This window comes from Chlorocebus sabaeus, chromosome 6 (genome assembly GCF_047675955.1).
Source record: "Chlorocebus sabaeus isolate Y175 chromosome 6, mChlSab1.0.hap1, whole genome shotgun sequence".
Taxonomy (NCBI): domain Eukaryota; kingdom Metazoa; phylum Chordata; class Mammalia; order Primates; family Cercopithecidae; genus Chlorocebus; species Chlorocebus sabaeus.
Window position 1 is genome coordinate 9,562,055 of NC_132909.1, and position 19,425 is coordinate 9,581,479.

General features: G+C 53.5%; 1 protein-coding gene and 1 long non-coding RNA gene across 2 annotated transcripts in view; one reads left to right on the forward strand and one right to left on the reverse strand.

Annotated features, from left to right (window-relative positions):
• GRIN2D (glutamate ionotropic receptor NMDA type subunit 2D) overlaps positions 1–17,789 on the reverse strand; it is a 51,379-nt gene extending 33,590 nt beyond the window's left edge. The window contains exons 1-6 of the mRNA XM_007997424.3: positions 17,272–17,789; positions 10,571–11,190; positions 2,332–2,446; positions 1,869–2,080; positions 1,420–1,588; positions 380–533 (exon numbers count right to left, since the gene is read on the reverse strand). Of these exons, the coding sequence (XP_007995615.1) occupies positions 380–533; positions 1,420–1,588; positions 1,869–2,080; positions 2,332–2,446; positions 10,571–11,190; positions 17,272–17,736 (1,735 nt within the window). The 5' untranslated portion in view covers positions 17,737–17,789. The remainder of the gene's footprint in view (positions 1–379; positions 534–1,419; positions 1,589–1,868; positions 2,081–2,331; positions 2,447–10,570; positions 11,191–17,271) is intronic.
• On the forward strand, positions 404–8,672 carry LOC140711828 (uncharacterized). Its single transcript, XR_012093130.1, has 3 exons — positions 404–492; positions 1,973–2,152; positions 6,259–8,672. It is a non-coding gene; the product is annotated as an uncharacterized lncRNA (long non-coding RNA).
• Positions 17,790–19,425: the final 1,636 nt, after the last annotated feature.

The window sequence follows — 19,425 nt, forward strand, 5'->3', positions numbered from 1 at the left end:
TATACCTAGGTACAGCAAAACACTTGGGTTTTGTGGGGCCTGAAGCTTGCACAATTTGGAGGGCTCTCTTTGAGAAAAAATAATTCAACCTTATGGATATAAACCAGGTGCAGCGTTTGGAAGCTGCAGAGCAAGAGACGGCTCCTGAGTTCAAGCTTCTTTAGCCTCTTGACAAAATGTCTTCTGGGCAGGGAAATTATTTCTTCCATCTTGTAGATTAGGAAACTGAGGCTCAGAAATGATGTCACTTCACCGAAGTTGCATTGGGGGTTCAGTATCCATGATACCGGGAACCCAGGTTTTCTGATCCCAGGGCCCACACGGTTAGAGGTGGCTACTTTGCCTAGGGCTGGCTCCCTGTCCCAGGGCCCCAGCTTACCGAGGAAGGCCGAGGGGGACACCGTGCCATTGCTGCGCGCCACCATGACGCTGATGCCGGTCTCCACGAAGGGGACGGAGAAGTCCACGATCTCGGAGCGCTCCTCGTTGATGGTAAGGGAGCCGATGGCCATGTCTGCGCGCTGGTAGAACACCTGGGGTGGGGGCGATGAGGAGTGGGCGAGGGAACCTGGCTCAAGCGGACAGACTGACACGTACGGCGGGCAGAGATGGGCCCCGGGAGCAGATCAGTGACAGGGTGAGGGAAAGGGCTAAAAGGGATTGTGGGGTGGGTGAGGAGGGAGGGGGACGCAGAGTGGGGAAAGGAAGGGCGGAGGTGAGAGATGGGGAACAAAATTGGGAATTGGTAGCCCGCGTCCTAGCCCGCTGCTCCCAGAAAGTCCTCAAGGCCTTGGTCCACATCTTCCCGGCCCCACCCTCTTCTCCTAGGAGTCCCACCCTCCTGGCCCCTCCTCCTCTGCCCCAAAGTCCTTCCTCCCAGCCCCGCCTCCTTCCCTTAGGCGTCCCACCCTCCTAGCCCCGCCTCCTCTGCCCCAAAGTCCCTCCTCCAAGCCCCGCCCCTGACACCTCCTGATCCTGCCCCTTGTTCCAAGGCCTGTCCTTCCCGCGGCCCCGCCCCAGGCCCCGAATCAGGTGTTTCTTCCATTTGGCCGCGCCCCTACCCCAGGGTGCCCGCCTCTTGTTTTTAATTTTTTTTTTGAGACGGCGTCTCGCTCTGTGCCCAGGCTGGAGTGCAGTGGCGCGATCTCCGCCTCCCAGGTTCAAGCAATTCTCCTGCCTCAGCCTCCCGAGTAGCTGGGATTACAGGCGCCTGCCCCCACGCATGGCTTATTTTTTGTATTTTAGTAGAGACGGGGTTTCACTGTGTTGCCCAAGCTGGCCTCGAACCCCTGAGCTCAGGCAATTGGCCCGCCTCGACTTCCCAAAGTGCTGGGATTACAGGCGTGAGCCACCGCGCCGGGCAGTGCCCACCTCTTCCCTCCGCCCTGAAGATTCCCTGCCTCCCGTCCACCCCCTCACCTCCCCGATCATGCCGTTCCAGACGCCATCGATCTTCTTTCCGTGCTTGCCGTTGGTGACCAGGTAGAGGTCGTAGCTGAAGCCGATGGTGTGCGCCAGCCGCTTCAGAATGTCGATGCAGAAACCCTTACAGCAGCGCTTTTCCGGGCGGGGGGCATCCGGCGGAGGGCTGCGGGCAGTGACCAGGCTTGGGGAGTTTGGGGACCCCCTCCTTAGATTCTCCCATGAAGAGAGGATATGGAGGAAGGGACAGGCAGCAGCTAAAACTATGGTTAGCGCTTTCAGGGGGAAACTGAGGCTCAAAGAATTCTGAGGTTTGCCCAAGGTCACCAAGCTGGAGGGCTTTGTGGGTCCTGGGTCCCAAGGGAGGAGGTGGCTGGGGGCCCGGACTACTGGGCTTCACGGGAGGAGGGTTTTGGAGCCGGAACTCCTGGATCCCGAGCTGTCACCTGTGGGTTCGGTTGAGCTGGCTCCGGCAGGGGACGGAGTCTCGGATGCAGGTGCCACTGATGGGGTCTGCAGGCTCCACGATGACAAACGGCCTCTCCTCCAGCGTGGCCACCGTGAGATGCTGCGTGTCGTCCACTGGCTGCAGGAAGCGACCATAGCGGGACCACAGCGGGTACTTGAGGCGGAGCGTCTGCTGTTCCCAGCTGCCCACCTTGGCCAAAGGGAAGGAGAGTCAGGCTTCCTGGTGTATCCTGGCCATCATGATCCTCTTCCTCAGACCTAGGTGTGTGGGCAGCAGCTTCCTCCAAGATCCAGGAGCCCCTCCCACCTTCAGATCCCAGGACCCAGGAGTCCAGGCTCCCTGTCTCCTCCTCCCTCTTAGTCCAGGACCTCAGAACCCCCTCTGCCGGGATGCAGGAGTCCAGGCCCTCTGCCATGCCCGAGGTCTGGGCTGCGACTCACCACCTCCCACGTCCTGTCTCTGGTGAGGGAGATGACCACCAGGGAGGGGTTTACTAGGAAGCCATCCTCATTGAAGGAGTAATCCCGGTTATCCCACGTGATGTTCATGAAGTACCTGCCCAGGAGGAGGGAAAGGAGGCGTGCTGGGACCTGGGCTGGACCTTGGCAGCTGAAGGCAGAGAAAGTCCCCTTTCTACCCATCAGCCCCAGCCCCGAGCTGGAATCTCTCCTTTCACCTCCAAGGGCTCAGAAACGCGATATACCCCTTCCCTGCTCAGCACCCTCCCTTTGGCTGCCCAGTGACCCCAGGATAAGGTTCCAGACTCTCTTTCAGCTTGGAGTTGAGGCCCTAGAGTCCCCTTTTGTTCTTTCTTTCTTTTTTAAAGCACAGATGGGATTTGACTATTTTTCCCAGTTTTTAAAAAAAATTTTTTTTAGACAGAGTCTTGCTCTGTCGCCCAGGCTGAAGTGCAGTGGGCGTGATCTTCACTCACTGCAACCTCCACCTCCTGGGTTCAAGTGATTCTCCTGCCTCAGCCTTCTAAGTAGCTGGGAATGCAGGTGTGTACCACCATGTCCAGCTAATTTTTGTATTTTTAGTAGAGACGGGGTTCCACCACGTTGGCCAGACTGGTCTAGAACTCCTGACTTCATGTGATCCACCTGCCTCAGTCTCCCAAAGTGCTGGGATTACAGGCATAAGCCACCGTGCCCCGCCTCTTTCTTTTTTTATTTTTTTAATACATTTTTTTTTTTTTTTTGAAACAGAGTTTTGCTCTTGTTGCCCAGGCTTGAGTGCAACGGCATGATCTCGGCTCACTGCAACCTCTGCCTCCCAAGTTGAAGCAATTATCCTGCCTCAGCCTCCCGAGTAGCTGGGATTACAGGCGCCCACCACCATGCCCAGCTAATTTTTTGTATTTTTAGTAGAGATGGGGTTTCACCATGTTGACCAGGGTGGTCTTGAACTCATGACCTCAGGTGATCCGCCCGCCTCAGCCTCCCAAAGTGCTGGGATTACAAGCGTGAGCCACTGCGCCTGGCCTGGCTCGCTTCTTTTTCTTTTCTTTTCTTTTCTTTTTCTTTTTTCTTTTCTTTTCTTTTTCTTAAGTAGAGGTAGAGTCTCACTATTCTCCCGGGCTCGTCTTGAACTCCTGAGTTCAAATGATCCTCCTACCTCAGCCTCCCACCGTGGTGGGATTACAGGTGTGAATTGCTGTGCCAAGCCCCGACAGTCCGTTTTTGTTCCGGCTTTGCCTTCCTCTGAAGCCGCATATCTGAGACTTTCCCACTCTCAAACTCTTTTCACCCCAAAATTCTTTTTTTTTTTTCTGTGTCAACACTGGTTGCAAGGTGTCTCCCAAACATGTCAAGTGATTTCTTATCTCTAGGCCTTTGCAGATGCTGTTCTTTCTGCCTGAAAACCCTTATACCACCCCTTATCCTGACCAATTCTTCTTCTTATGTGTTTATTTATTTATTTATTGAGATGGAGTCTTGCTCTGTCATCCAGGCTGGAGTGCAGTGGTGCCATCTCAGCTTGCTGCAACCTCCGCCTCCCAGGTCCAAGCGATTCTCCTGCCTCAGCCTCCTGAATAGCTGGGATTACAAGCACACGCCACCACGCCCGGCTAATTTTGTATTTTTAGTAGAGACGGGGTTCCACCATGTTGGTCAGGCTGGTCTTGAACTCCTGAACTTGTGATCCGCTCACCTCAGCCTCCCAAAGTGCTGGGATTACAGGCGTAAGCCACCGCGCCCGGCCTATTATTATTATTATTATTGTTTTGAGACGGGGTCTCACTCTGTCACCCAGATCGGAGTGCAATGGCGTGATCTTGGCTCACAGCAACCTCTGCCTCACAGGCTCAAGTGACCCTTCCACCTCAGCCACCTGAAGAGCTGCTGGGACTTTAAATGTGCACCGCCACGCCCAACTAACTTTAATTTTTGTATTTTTGGTAGAGACAAGGTTTCGACATGTCTCCCAGGCTGATCATAAACTCCCAAACTCAGATGATCTACTTGCTTTGGCCTCCCAAAGTGCTGGGATTACTGGCATGAGCCACTGCTCCCGGCCTTGACCAACTCTATGTGTCTTAAAGACTGAGCTCAAACGTCTCCTCCTCCGGGTAGAAGTGCCCAGGGCCGGGGATGGCAGGGGGTGTCCTTGGACTCCTCAATATCTTCACTATGCAACATTGCCCTGTATACTCTGACTGCCTCTCATGTCACCCACCCAGTCACTGGACTAGACTCTCAGCTGCCTTCTTTCCTCCCCCTACCCAGCCCATCTGTCTCCAAGTCTCCTTCTTCCTGGCCTGGGGCTCTCTCTGCTCTGTCTTCTTCTGTGCCCCCCCACAGCCCTCCTAGGCCCTCACCCCAGCCTCCTGCCTGGCCTCCAGCCTCCAATCTCTCTACTCCAGTCTGTTCCCCACCAGGTCCCAGAGGCGTCTTTCTATACCCAAAACTCATGCCACCCATCTCCTGCTCATCACCCACCCCTGGCTTGCCAGTGCTGTGGAACAGATCCAGGCCTCTCAACCAGGCATTGAAGGCAAAGGCCTGGTGCCACCCACCTCCCAGCCTTGTCACCACTCTGACTCTATTTTTTTTTTTTTTTTTTGAGTCAGAGTCTCACTCTGTTGCCCAGGCTGGAGTGCAGTAGCATGATCTCGGCTCACTGCAACCTCCAACTCCCGGGTTCAAGCGGTTATCCTGCCTCAGCCTCCTGAGTAGCTGGGATTACAGGCACACACCACCGCAACTGGCTAATCTGTGTATTTTTAGTAGAGATGGGGTTTTGCCACGTTGGCCAGGATGGTCTCAATCTCTTGACCACGTGATCTGCGCGTCGGCCTCCCAAAGTGCTGGGATTACAGGCGTGAGCCACCATGCCTGGCCTGACTCCTAATTCTGTGGCCTTCATCTGCTCAGAACTATTGTGGTCCCACCATCTGCCCAAGTTTCTCTCTACTCTGGGTTGTTGCACATACTGTTTCTCGACTGGAATACTATTTCCGGTGAACTCCCCACTACTCTCAGAATCAAGTCCAGGCTGGACATGGTGGTTCACGCCTGGAATCCCAGCACTTTGGGAGGCTGAGGGGGGCAGATCACTTGAGGTCAGGAGTTTCAGACCAGCCTGGCCAACATGGTGAAACCTCGTCTCTACTAAAAATACAAAAATTAGCCAGGCATGGTGGTGGGCACCTGTAATCCCAGCTACTTAAGAGACTGAGGCAGGAGAATCACTTAAACCTGGGAGGGAGGTTGAGGTTGCAGTGAGTCAAGATCGTGCCACTGCACTCCAGCCAGGCAACAGAGTGAGACTCTGTCTCAAACTAAATAAATAAATGAATAATGAAGTCCAAACCCCTGCCCCTGGTCTAAAGGCCCTTCACAAGCTGGGCCCTGCAACTCTCTCCATCCACTACTCATACCTTCCTTCCCCTTGCCCACTATGTTCCAGCCACACCAGCATTGCAGGCTCCCAAACAGGCTTCCAAACAGGCAAGCTATAATTTGGATGTCTGTCTGCTCCAAAACTCATATTGAAATTTATGGCCGGGTGCAGTGGCTCATGCCTGTAACTCCAGCACCTTGGGAGCCTGAGGTAGGCAGATCACCTGAGGTCAGGAGTTTGAGACCAGCCTGGCCAACATGGTGAAACCCCATCTCTACAAAAATACAAAAATTAGCCAGGTGTGGTGGCAGGCACCTGCGGTCCCAGCTGCTTGGAAGGCTGAGGCAGGAGAATAGCTTGAATCCAGGAGGTGGAGGTTGTAATGAGCCTAGATCGCACCACTGCACTCCAGCCTGGGCAACAGAGCGAGACTTCATCTCAAAAAAAAAAAAAGAAATTTCATTTACATTGTGATGGTATTGGGAATTGGGAGGTGGAACCTTTTTTTTTCTTTTTTTTAGAGACTGAAGCTTACTCTGTCACCCAGGCTGGAGTGCAGTGGCGCAATCTCCGCTCACTGCAAGCTCCGCCTCCCAGGTTCACGCCATTCTCCTGCCTCAGCCTCCTGAGTAACTGGGCCTATAGACGCCTGCCACCACACCGGGTAATGTTTTGTATTTTTAGTAGAGACTGGGTTTCACCGTGTTAGCCAGGATGGTCTCGATCTCCTGACCTCGTGATCTGCCCGCCTCGGCCTCCCAAAGTGCTGGGATTACACGTGTGAGCCACCGCATCCAGCCCTCGGAAGTGAAACCTTTAAGAAGCATTTCGGTCATGCAGGCTCCAGTGCCCTCACAAATGGACTAAGGCTGTTGTTGCAGGAGTGGGTTTGCTTGATCTCCCCCACTTCTCTCTTTGCCTTTCTGCCATGTGATGCCTTCCATCATGTAATGATGCTGAAAGAAGACCCTCCCCAGATGGTGACATCTTGATATTGGACTTCCCAGCCTCCAGAACCAAGAGCCAACAAATTTCTGTGCATTATAATTACCCAGCCTATGATATTCTGTCACAGCAACACAAAACAGACTAAGACAAGGCAGTTCCAGCCCCATAGGCTTTGCACCTGCTGTTCCCTCTCCCTTCACTGAGATCTTCCAATGCTTGGCTCCTTTGCTTTATCCATTTCTTTCTCTCTCTCTTTTTTTTTTTTTTTTTTTAAGACGGAGTCTTGCTCTGTCACTGACACTGGAGTACAGTGGTGTGGTCTCGGCTCACTGCAACCTTCGCCTCCCGGGTTCAAGTGATTCTCCTGCCTCAGTCTTCCAAGCAGCTAGGATTACAGGCACCTGTCACCACGCCCAGCTAAGTTTTGTGTTTTTTAGGAGAGATGGCATTTCCCCATGTTGGCCAGGCTGGTCTCCAACTCCTAACCTCAAGTGATCCGTCCACCTCAGTGTCCCAAGGCCCTGAGATTACAGGTGTGAACCACCACACCTTGCCTACCTATTTCTTAAATTTTAATTTTTAAAATTATTTTAGAGACAGGGTCTCACTTTGTTGCACAGGCTGGACTGCAGTGAAGAGATCACAGTTCCTTATGGCCTCAATCTCCGAGGCTCAAGTGATCCTCTCACCTCAGCCTCCCAAGTAGCTAGGACTACAGGCACACACGACCAAGTCCAGCTAATTTTTTTTTTTCTTGTTTCTTTTTTTGAGATGGAGTCTCGCTCTGTCGCCCAGGCTAGAGTGCAGTGGTGCAATCTTGGCTCACTGCCAACTATGCCTCCCGGGTTCACACCATTCTTCTGCCTCAGCCTCCAGAGTAGCAGGGACTACAGGTGCCCGCCACCACTCCCGGCTAATTTTTTGTATTTTTAGTAGAGCCGGGGTTTCACCATGTTAGCCAGTATGGTCTCGATCTCCTGACCTTGTGATCTGCCCACCTCAGCCTCCCAACATGCTGGGATTACAGGCATGAGCCACCATGCCCGGCCAACGCCCAGCTAATTTTTAAATTTTTTGTAGGGATGGAGTTCTCACTATGTTACCCAGGCTGGCCTGGAACTCCTGGACTCTAGTGATCCTCCTGCCTCAGCCTCCCAAAGTGCTGAGATTACAGGCGTGAGCCACGGTCTAGCTATCCATGTTTTTTAACCTCCAAATTTCACCTATTCAGAAAGGTCTTTCCTGACCACCCCACTTAGCATAGACCCCTATGCATTTCTTATCACATTCCCCCGTCTGATTTTCATAGCAGAAGTTATTGCCTGCTTGATATTTCATTTTCTTACCTTATTTGCTCATTGCGTTTCTCTTTTATTAGACTGTAAGCTCTGAGAGAGCAAGGACCTTATTTAACACTATATATACCCTGTGCCTAAAGCAATGCTTGGCACATAGTAGACTTTCAATAAAGGGCGTTTCAATCAATAAATGAATCAATGAGCAATTCATCCCTCAGTCACAGCTCAGATATCTCCTCCTAGAAACCTTCCTGACTCCACAGGCTGACTTGTGACTTTTGCACCCTGGTTTGGAAGGCAGACTGAGGCTGATACATTTCTTCTCTTGGGATGACATTTTGCTATGAGATCTGGAAGGATGAGTTGTGACCAGCAAGAGCTGAAGTTATGAGGGAGAAGAAATTCTGGGTAAAGAACTGAACAGCCTCTGGGAGAGGCAAGCCTGAGAAACAAAGAAAGGGAGAGCAAGGGAGGAGACGGACAGAGGGAGGGAGGGAGAAAGCATAGAGTAAGAAGGACAGAATCAGCCGGGTGCGGTGGCTCACGCCTGGAATCCCAGCACTTTGGGAGGCCGAAGCAGGCAGATCATTTGAGGTCAGGAGTTCCAGACTGGCCTGACTAACATGGCGTCTCTCTTAAAAATACAAAAACAGTTAGCTGGGCGTGGTGGCACATGCCCGTAACCCCAGCTACTCAGGAGACTGAAGCAGGAGAATCGCTTGAACTCGGGAGGTGGAGGCTGCAGTGAGCCCAGATCGCGCCATTGCACTCCAGCTGGGCAATAGAGTGAGACTCTATCTCAAAAAAAAAAAAAAAAAGAAGAAGAAGAAAAAAAAAGAAAGAAAGAAAGAAAGAAAGAAAGAAAGAAAGAAAGAAAGAAAAGAAAGAAAGAAAGAAAGAAAGAAAGAAAGAAAGAAAGAAAGAAAGAAAGAAAGAAAGAAAGAAAGAAAGAGATAAAAAGAAAGAACCAGAGAGAGCTGAAACAATAGCTGGCCCCAGGCTTAGCCTCAATTCCTGGCTTCTCATTCCTCTCTGTGTTTATTTTTCCAATAAACCCCCTTTTCCCTAAGGAAATTCCAGTGAGACTCTGCTTCGTGCATCCGAAAATCTCCTGGCTTAGCCAGTGCTTCTCTCCGTGCCCCCGCCATGCCCGCATGACCTCCATTACTGCAAGCATCATGCCGCGTTGCCATTATCCCCGTCCCTGTCTGCCACTCTTACAGGACCCTGCGTTCTTTGAAGAATAAGTCCATGGTCTTATTCATCTATGTTCCCAGCGCCCAGCATGAGCCCTAGTTCCTAGCGGGTGCTCAGTAAGTATTTATGAAGAAGGGATGCTTTTCTCACCCTTTTTTTTTTTTTTTTCGGGGATCCTGATTTCCAACTCACCAGTTCTCAATTCCCCTCTTTTAGGTCTTCTTCCCCACCCATCATCTCTTCCCAAATTCACCTCATCCTCATTCAGGATTAAAGATCTCTCTTTTCACAGTTGTGTCACCAAACTCATCAGTTTTTCCACTCCCAGAGCTTCCTATCGTGGAGATGCTGTTTTCCAACAAACTCTGTTCTCCTCTTCTAAAATAATAGCATGTAAATTGGGCACACACCTGTCCAGCTAGAACTGACATTTCCCAGTCTTCCTTGCAGTTGGCCTAGGCCATGCACAGCAGTAATAGCCAAAATATCTAGCAATCGGCACTGCACAGGCGCTAGCCAATCGGAATGGACGTCTAGCCAGGAAAGGAAGTCTAGCCTATGGGAATGGACGTCTAGCTAATCAGAACAGGCATCTAGCTAATCCCAGCAGACGTCTAGCCAATCCCAGCAGACGTCTAGCCAATCAGAATGGACACCACTGTCAACAACCAGTAAGCCAGCCCTGACCATATGACTACCTTCTCAACAGTAAGGTATGAGGTGTGTCCTTTCTGCCTCACTTACTCAAAAGGAAAGTGCTTGCTGTCCACTTCCTCTCTTTTCCCCCTCTCATGAGCTGCAATTCAGACATCCGCACGACCTGCTTCGACTATGCAGAGAGGCCAGAGCAACCAGGTGGTAGGACCCTGGGTCCCCGAATGATCACATGGAGCAGCAGTTTCCTGATAACCAGGAATGCTCATCTCTGGGTTCTTATGTGAAAGAGGAACAAACTTCGACCTCATCTGCGCCACTGGATTGTTGGGTCTTTTGTGCTGCTGAAGTTCAGTTTATAGTCTAGGTATTTAGACTAAATCTAAAATGCTCTGAAGTATAAGATGCACCACAAAGAAGAACAAAAGTGCTGCCAATTAAGCCATGATAAGCCATCAATTATGAGACACATCTCGTTTTCAAATACATTAAAATGTGAAAAATTATGCATCTTAGAGTCATGAAATATAGTAATTCACTCACTTCATCTCAGACGCTTTTTCCAAATTACTTGATTTAACCTCAGAAAAGAGACCCAGTTGCACCCACTTTACAGAAAAGAAAATTGAGGCTCAAAGAGCGGATGTGAACCATCTAAGCCACTCATTCAGTGAATACTGCAGGTAGTTAGGCTCTGGGAGCCCTCCCACACCCCTACCACTCCAGCCCCACTCACCTATGCAGACTCTCGCCGCGGTGGGTGCGGTTCTGGGCGCGACAGTCGTGGCCGAGCTCAGGAAGGAAACCATAATCACGCAGCAGGGCCTGGGCACCTCTGGCCACTACGGCCACGCCAGCTGCCACTCGCCGAGCCAGGTCATCCCGCCAGCCAGCCGAGCGCACTGCAAACAGTCCGGCAGGAAGGGGGGCGCCTCCTGGCAGAAGAGGGGGCTCACCAGGGGCCCCAGAGCCCCCGCCTCCAGCCAGCTGGGGCCCCACCATGAACCAGACGTAGCCAGACCCAGTGAGGCCAGCCTCCTCAGCTGCGCGGAACACGGGCTCGGCCTCCTCTCGGGCGCAGAAGAGCAGGCGGATCTGAGCGCTGACACTGCGGAGCTGGGCACTGAGCACCGCCTCGCCCGCCCCAGGGTCCAACGTCAGCGCTCCGCGGTGCTCCCAGCCCACCAGACTGCCGTCAGTCAGCACCTCGATGTAGGACAGGAAGGCCCGGTGGCCAGGGGCACGCGTGGTCACGGCTACAAAGGACGTCCAGTCGTACTCCTCCAGCACCTCAAAGATGACCTGAAGCTGTTGCTCGGTGGAGGAGCCCAGCTGCAGGAAGGTGGAGCCCTTCTCCTGCCAGGAGGGACGAGGATGTCAGGACTCCCGATGTGGGGACCTCATTTCTCAGCAATGAATAAGAGGACCACAGCTCCCAATATGGCAGACTGACTAGATAGGTTCACTAAATCCATCTCCTTTTCCTCCTGAGGCACAGGGCTAGATCTGGATTAGGCTTAGCCACGTGACTGAGTTATTCTAGACTCATCCATAAAACCTTACTTTTTTTTTTTTTTTTTTTTTGAGACAGAATCTTGTCTGTCGCCCAGGCTGGTGAGCAGCGGCATGATCTTGGCTCACTGCAACCTCCGCCTTGTGGGTTCAAGTGATTCTCCTGCCGCATCCGGCCTAATAAAACCTTACTCTTTTTTCTTTTTTTTTTGAGACGTTGTCTCGCTCTGTCACCCAGGCTGGAGTGCAGTGGCCGGATCTCAGCTCACTGCAAGCTCCGCCTTCCTGGTTCACGCCATTCTCCTGCCTCAGCCTCCCGAGTAGCTGGGACTACAGGCGCCCACCACCTCACCCGGTTAGTTATTTTGTATTGTTTTAGTAGAGATGGGCTTTCACCATGTTAGCCAAGATGGTCTCGATCTCCTGACCTCATGATCCGCCCATCTCAGCCTCCCAAAGTGCTGGGATTACAGGCTTGAGCCACCACACCTGGCCAAAACCTTACTCTTGAAGCTTACTCTTTTCCCTGTTTGAGGGCAGATGCAGAGGCCCCAGAAAACTCTGAAGTCCTCTGAAGGGGATTACAGAGCCACAAGAGAGAGAGCCTGAAACCCTGAGTCACCGGATTACAGAGCCACGAGAGAGAGAGCCTGAAACCCTGAGTCACCGGATTACAGAGCCACGAGAGAGAGAGCCTGAAACCCCGAGTCACCGGATTACAGAGCCACGAGAGAGAGAGCCTGAAACCCTGAGTCACCGCACGGAGGAAAGCCACCTCCAATCAGGAACACCTGTCTGGATTGTTTTTGAGACGGAGTTTGGCTCTTATTGCCCAGGCTGGAGTGCAATGGCGCAATCTTGGCTCACTGCAACATCCACCTCCCAGGTTCAAGCAGTTCTCCTGCCTTAGCCTCCCAAGTAACTGGGACTACAGGCGTGCGTCACCACGCCCGACTAATTTTTGTATTTTTAGTAGAGACATGTTTTCTCCATGTTGGCCACGCTGGTCTTGAACTCCTGACCTCAGATGATCCACCCGCCTCGGCCTTCCAAAGTGCTGGGATTACAGGTGTGAGCTACTGCGCCTGGACTGGATTTTATGTGAATGATAAATAACCTCCTGTTGGGTGGTCCACTGAGATTTGGGAGTTCATCTGTTCCGGCAGTTAACATCACTGTCATTAACACAACCAGCATCCAGTAAGGGAACTACAGCTCCCAGCACCCACTGAGAGGGACTGGGTCCCTGAAGGCAGTGAGGAGACTACATCTCCCAGCATTCAATGAGGGTGCTGATGGCATTTCCCAACTGGAAGAAGCTTTGCAAAGTGTACTTTCCCTTCTTTGGTTTTCCTCCTACCTCTCTGTCACCTCTTCCTCTGCCTCCTTTGCTGGCCCTTCTTCCTCAGCCAGAATGCTAAGTGTAGGAGTGCCTTAGTGTTCTCTTGTCTTCTTGATTCCTCTCTCCCTGGTGATCTCAACCAGGCCCATGAGTTTAAATACTGTCTGCCACGCTATCCAATATGGTGGCTGTTAGCCACTCATAGCTATTCAAATTCAAATTCAAATTCAAGTTAAATAAAATTTATCCTGAATCAAGAACCAGAGGAAAAAACTATTAAATAGAATTTAAAAGTTAGTTTTCTGGTTGCACTAACCACATGTCAAGTACTCAACAGCCACATGTGGCTTGTGGCTTTCAAATTGGACAGAGCAGCTATAGACCACCTTCATCTTTGCGGAAGGTTTTATTGGACAGTGCTGGATATGCTAATGGCTCCTGTCCTCAGTCATAACCTCTCGTGTGAGCTCCAGACAAACCTATGCCCCTGCCTTTTTTTTTTTTTTTTTTGAGACAGAGTCTTCCTCTGTTGCCTGGGCTGGAGTGCAATGGCACAATCTCTGCTCACTGCAACCTCCGCCTCCCCGGTTCAAGCAATTCTCTTGCCTCAGCCTCCAGAGTAGCTGGGATTACAGGCGTGTGCCACCACACCCGGCTAATTTTTGTATTTTCAGTAGAGAGGGGGTTTCAACATGTTGGCCAGGCTGGTCTCGAACTCCTGACCTCAAGTGATCTGCCTGCCTGAGCCTCCCAAAGTGCTGGATTACAGGTGTGAGCCAACACGCCTGGCCCTATCCTCCTTTTTATTCAGTATTTCCTGTTGGATTTCCAAGAGGTGTCTCAAAATTAGCAGAATGCTTGATCTTTCCCCTGTCTTAAGCCTGTTCTCTATTCTCTCTCTCTCTCTTTGTAAAGGAGTAAAGAATCTAAAGGAATAAAGAGCACAGCTACCTTTTCTTTCCTCTCTCTCTCTTATTCACCCTGATGCTCAGGCCCCAGACCCGCATCATCCTTTCCCTTTCTTTTCCTCACACATCCAGCTGTCTCCAAGTCTTCTTAGCTCTACGTTCAAACATAGCTCCAGTTGTCCACTCTTCACTGCCATCACTGTCACAACTTTCATTGTCACCCTTTCTTGCCCAGCTATCTATAACGTTCCCACCCATCTGTGTTTTCCCTTCCTCCCTCCCTCCCTCCCTCCCTCCCTCCCTCCCTTCCTTCCTTCCTTCCTTCCTTCCTTCCTTCCTTCCTTCCTTCCTTCCTTCCTTCCTTCCCTCCCTCCCTCCCTCTCTCTCTCTCTCTCTCTTTCTCTCTCTCTCTTTTTTCGGAGTCTTGCTCTGTCGTCCAGGCTGGAGCGCAGTGGTGAGAACTTGGCTCACTGCAACCTCCACCTCCTGAGTTCAAGCGATTCTCCTGCCTCAGCCTCCCGAGTAGCTGGGATTACAGGTATGCACCACCACGCCCAGCTAATTTTTGTATTTTTAGTAGAGAGAAGTTTCACCATGTTGGCCAGGCTGGTCTCAAACTCCTGACCTCAAGTGATCCACCCGCCTCGGCCTCCCAAAGTGGTGGGATTCCAGGCATGAGCCACTGTGCCCAGCTCATCTTTGTTTTCAATCTTGCATCTTCCAGTCTATTCTCCAAACAGCAGCCAGAGTGATTGTTTCAAAATATTAATTGGATCACATCCCTTCTCAGTTGAAAACCTTCCAGTGATTCTACCTCAGAATCAAAGCCAAAGTCCTTGTCATGGCCCTGCATGACCTGGCCCCTGTTGCTTCTCTGACCTCTCATCTCCTGCCACCCCAATCCCCCAATGTGCTCCAGCTACACTCCCTTCTTGCTCTTCCTCAAATACATCAAGCTCCTTCCTGCTTTAAGGGCTTTGTCCTTAGTTGTTGCCTCTCCTGGGGACACTTTTCCCTAGCTCCTCCATGCCAGACCTCCACCTGACACCTCCAGCTCAGATGTCACCGCCTCAGGGAGGCCTCCCCTGACTGCCATCTGTTGAAACTCCATCCTCAGTCATTACAACATCCTGTGTTGATTTCCTCTAGGACTGCCATATTTTACTGTTACTGGTTTTGTGTGTCTCACCATTAAAATGCAAGCTCTATAAGGCAGGGACCTTGTATCCCTCTCTTTTTTTTCCCCCCTCTAGAACTGTATTCCCCAGGAATTAAAACAGCCCTGGCACAGAATCAGCTCTCAACAAATCTTCCTGTAATGCAATGAGAACAGCAAGTGGGCTTTTTCCCTAGGCTCATGCCTGTGGTAAAATGCATAGGGGACACTGCAGCTGTCCTGAGGAGATGAGGTCTTTTTATTTATTGTTTTCTTTGAGACCTAGTCTCACTCTCCCCCAGGCTGGAGTGCAGTGGCACGATCTCGGCTCACTGCAATCTCGGCTCACTGCAACCTCCGCCTCCCAGGTTCAAGTGATTCCCATGCCTCAGCCTCCTGAGTAGCTGGGATTACAGGCACGCGCCACCACGCCCGGCTAATTTTCGTATTTTCAGTAGAGACGGGGTTTCTCCATGTCGGCCAGGCTGGCCTCAAACTCCTGACCTCAGGTGATCCGCCCGCCTCGGCCTCCGAAAGTGCTGGGATTACAGGGGTATGCCACGGCATCTGGCCGGAAATGAGGTCTTATTGTAACGCAAGGAGAACCTCTTCCTTCAGTAGGTGAAGGTGTGCTGAGGGGACCACATTCCCAGCATTCAATGGGGCACAGATGGAGCTGCGAAGATCACTCTTTCTTCCATCCGGGGGCAGCATGGGGACTACATTTCCCAGAATGCTATGGGCGTACACTGAGCCGACCACAGTGCCCAGCGGATAATGAAACAGAGCGGACCACACTTCTCAGCAGCAATGAAGGCACGAGGGATCACGTCTTTGAGTATGCCTCGGAAGTGGCAGTTAAATAAGTTTGCCTCCCAGGGTATCTACCTACAAATCTCTGAAAAGTACCATGCCAAGGGGTACAAAAAAGTTGGACAGAGGTCCTTCCCAGAACGCTCTGGACAGGAGTACTAGGAGCCTCTGCATATAACAGTGATGCAGTCACACAGCCGCAGGCCCGCACAGCAGGGAATGGGCAGATTGAATGAAGCTCCACCCACTCAGGTGGCTCCATCGTCTGGGTTGCATTGGCCCCACCTCTGAAGAGGCCCCGCCCCTTCTCAGGCCCCACCTCCTACTTTACCCATTCTTCTCAATCCACAGGGCAGGCTTCGTCCAATTCTCTCCTTCTCTACCAGAGGTCCGCCACAACTGGCTCCTTCTGTGCCCTTGGGAGTCAGGCCTTTCTCCAGGCTCTGGCCAGCTCCAGCCTCTACCATCCCTTCCCCAGCAGGCTCCTGGCTTTGATTTCTCATTGGCTGGGTCCACCTCCACCATAAGCCTTCATCCTCCTGCCCATCCTCTGGACTCTAGCTTTCCACACCTCACAGCGGGTACACCCCTTCTCAAACCCTACTCTCAGGACCGGCTTCCTCCCTAGACCGACCCCTTTATTAGAGTGCTTAGGCCCCGCCCCTACCTGGCCCCGCCCTAACTGGGTAGCCCCGCCTCCTTCCCCGACTCACTCCTTCCCTGACTGGCCTCGCCCTAAACCTCAATTCCTTGCTTCCTGGTTCTACCCCTTGCCGGTCCTCCTCTCTCTCATGACTCCTCCTCTTTTCCGACTCTTCCACTTAGAAGACGGTTCCTCCATCCTAGCCTACCTCTAGACCCTATGCTCAACCGGCCGAACGCCTCCCCAAACTCTGTCCTTGGTACCTGATACCTCTGATACTTCCTGGCTGCCACCTCTCCACTAGACTTCACCCCTTTCTTTCTGAACTCCATTTCTTTTCTTCTTTTTTTTTTTTGTACAGTCTTACTGTGTCACCCAGGCTGGAGTGCAGTGGCACGATCTCGGCTCACTGCAGCCCCCGCCTCCCGGATTTAAGCAATTCTCCTGCCTCGCCCTCCCGAGTAGCTGGGATTACAGACGCCCGCCACAACGCCCGTCTAATTTTTATATTTTTCAAAGAGACGAGGTTTCACCACGTTGGCCAGGCTGGTCTCAAACTCCTGTGCCCTCAAGTGATCCGCCGGCCTCGGCTTTCCAAAGCGCTGGGATTACAGGCGTGAGCCACCGCGCCCGGGCCCATTCCTTTTCAACTGACTTCTTCCTGCGCTGATCCTAGATCCCACCCCTCCCTCAGATTTTGCCATCTGGGGCTAGTCCCTTTTCGTTACCAGTCCCCAACCCTTCCCTCGATTCGCCTTTTCCACAGACCTTTACCTACAATGAATGGGCCCACGTCCTCCCTATACTCTGATCATCGAGGACTGGCCTCTTTCTGACCCTAACAGCCCAGGTTACCCTACAGACCAGCCCGCTCCAAGTCAGCCCCGCCTCTTACCTAGCCCTAAGCCCTGCCTGCCATCTGGGCCCGGCTTGTCCCAGATGCGGACCCACAGGACAGTCCCCGCCCCCTCTAGGCCCCGCCCCCGCTGGCTGTCCCAGACCCGCCCCTCAGCGGCTGTCCCCGCCCCTCCTGTGGCCCCGCCCCTCCCCCGGTCGCGCGCACCTTGGGCGTGAGCACGAGCGCGGCGCCGCCGTGCACGGCCACGATGGGCAGCGAGGTCTGCGCCGACAGGAAGTCGAGGATGGGCGCGACGGCGGGTGCGCGCGAGTCGTCCTCGAAGACCACGCCGTGCACGCGCAGCCCCGACAGCAGGTCGCAGAGCTGCAGCACGAGGCTGCGCGGGTCCGAGCCGTTGAGCACCAGCGCCACAGGCCGCACGTCCAGGCCCGGGCTGCGCACGGCCGCCGCCACGGCCGGGCCCAGGCGTGCCGCCTCGGCCGCGTACGCGGGCCCCGAGAACACGAGCGCCACGTTGAGCGGCCGCGCCCCGCCGGGGCCCCCGCCGAGCCCACCGGCGCCGCCCGGCCCCGGCGCCTCCTCCGGGAACGGGCTGGCGCAGGCCAGCGCCAGCAGCAGCAGCATCTTAGCGGGGCCCCGAGGGCCGCGGGGGCCACCGGCGCCGCGCATCGCCTGCGGGCCCAGCCGGGCGGCCTCTGAGCGCCAGGGCCGGGAGAGACAGAGAGGAGAGGGAGGCACAGACGGGAGACGCAGAGACAGGGAGACGAGATAGAGAGACACACCGAGGAGATGCAGCGAGGGACAGGCGCCGAGATGGGGAGGACAGGGAGCGGTCGGGGTGATGGAACAGAGGGAGAGACAGGAACGGAGGACGAGAGAGATGGAGGGGAGAGAGACAGAGGGAGAGACGGGCAGAGGGCCAGAGAGATGGAGGAGAGACAGGCAGAGACAGAGGGAGAGACAGACACAGCAGAGGGAGGTGGGAGAGAGAGGTGGGGAAGAAACACCAGAGGAAGAGGTGAAACAGGGAGAGACGCAGAGATAGGGCGAGACAGAGGTAGGAAGAAGTGGTGTATGGGATTGGGGGAGACGCAAAGGGTGGATAATGGGGTCAGGGGAAGATACAGAGGTAAGAGGGGAGAGAGGAAGAGAGACAGATGAGGTGGGGATGGGGAGACCCACAGAGATGGGATCAAGATAGGAATAGAGAGAGACCCAGGGAGACAGGGAGGGAAAGAGTGGCAGGAAGAAAGGGAGAGACGGAAGAAGCAACAGAGACAGGGAGAAGACGGAGAGAGAGAGGACGGAGTGACAGAAATGAGGGAGGCCCAGGGAGAGGATGATAGAGGCGGGAAGAGATGCAGGAAGGCGGGAGAGATAAGTGAGGCAAGAAAGTTGGACAGAGAAGAAGACAGCAAGGCAGGAAGAGGGAGACGGAGACCCCAAGGCCGCCAAGAGACACGCACACAGAAGGGATGGGGAAACAGAATTGAGATTGAGGGAGGCAGGCAGAGCGGAGCGAAAACAGGAGGACAGAAATAGCGAGGCAAGGCCAAGATCGGGACCCCCACCAGCGAGGTGCCCAGCACAGACATGAAAGTAAGGCGGGGAAAGCGAGTGGCAGGAGGGAGCAGAAATAAAAGGGAGAGAAAAAATGAGAGAGGGAAAAGGGGTCAGGTGTGTGGGGAGAGAGAGAGAAAGAGAAATTAGTGGGGCACCCCAAGGAGAGAATATCCCTGCGTGACCTTACCCTTCACCCTGACCACAGACCCCTAACCCATTTTGTCCCTACTCTTGCCCCTGTCCCCTCATTCTCAAAGCAAGAGAGTCATGGCCCCAGCTGGGATGTGGGGTTGGGGGGCACAGCTGTGGAGAGCTGGGTGGGGCGGAGGGGTCCCTGGCACCCAGCCCGGAGCAATTTGGTAAATTAGAGGAAATACAGCCTCTCTTCCTGTGTCCCCTGTTGAATACTAGCTGCCTGGGGTGGTTGGGCTGGAAGCCAGGCTCCTGGGTCCTGCCTGGGACTGATGGAAGAGGGCACTGGGAGTCTGGACTCCTGGTTCCCAGAGAAGGACTGGAGTCTGCACTAGGGGCTTCCTGAAGGGGTGAGGGTCCAGACAGGGAAGGGTTCTTTCCTGGCTGTCAGGCTCCTGTCCGGTTGCCATGGTAGCGCAGGCCTCGTCCACCCCACAGACAGCCAGGGTGGGGGAAAGGCCTACCCCCACCCCCCTGCCTCTAGACCACAGCCCCTCCCCTCTGCCCACTACCTCACCTTCCCAGAGATCGCGGCCCCTGTCTCCCCAGGGAAGGGGGTGGGGGCTCCTAGTATGCCCATCCCTCCCCAGTCCTGGCTCCTCT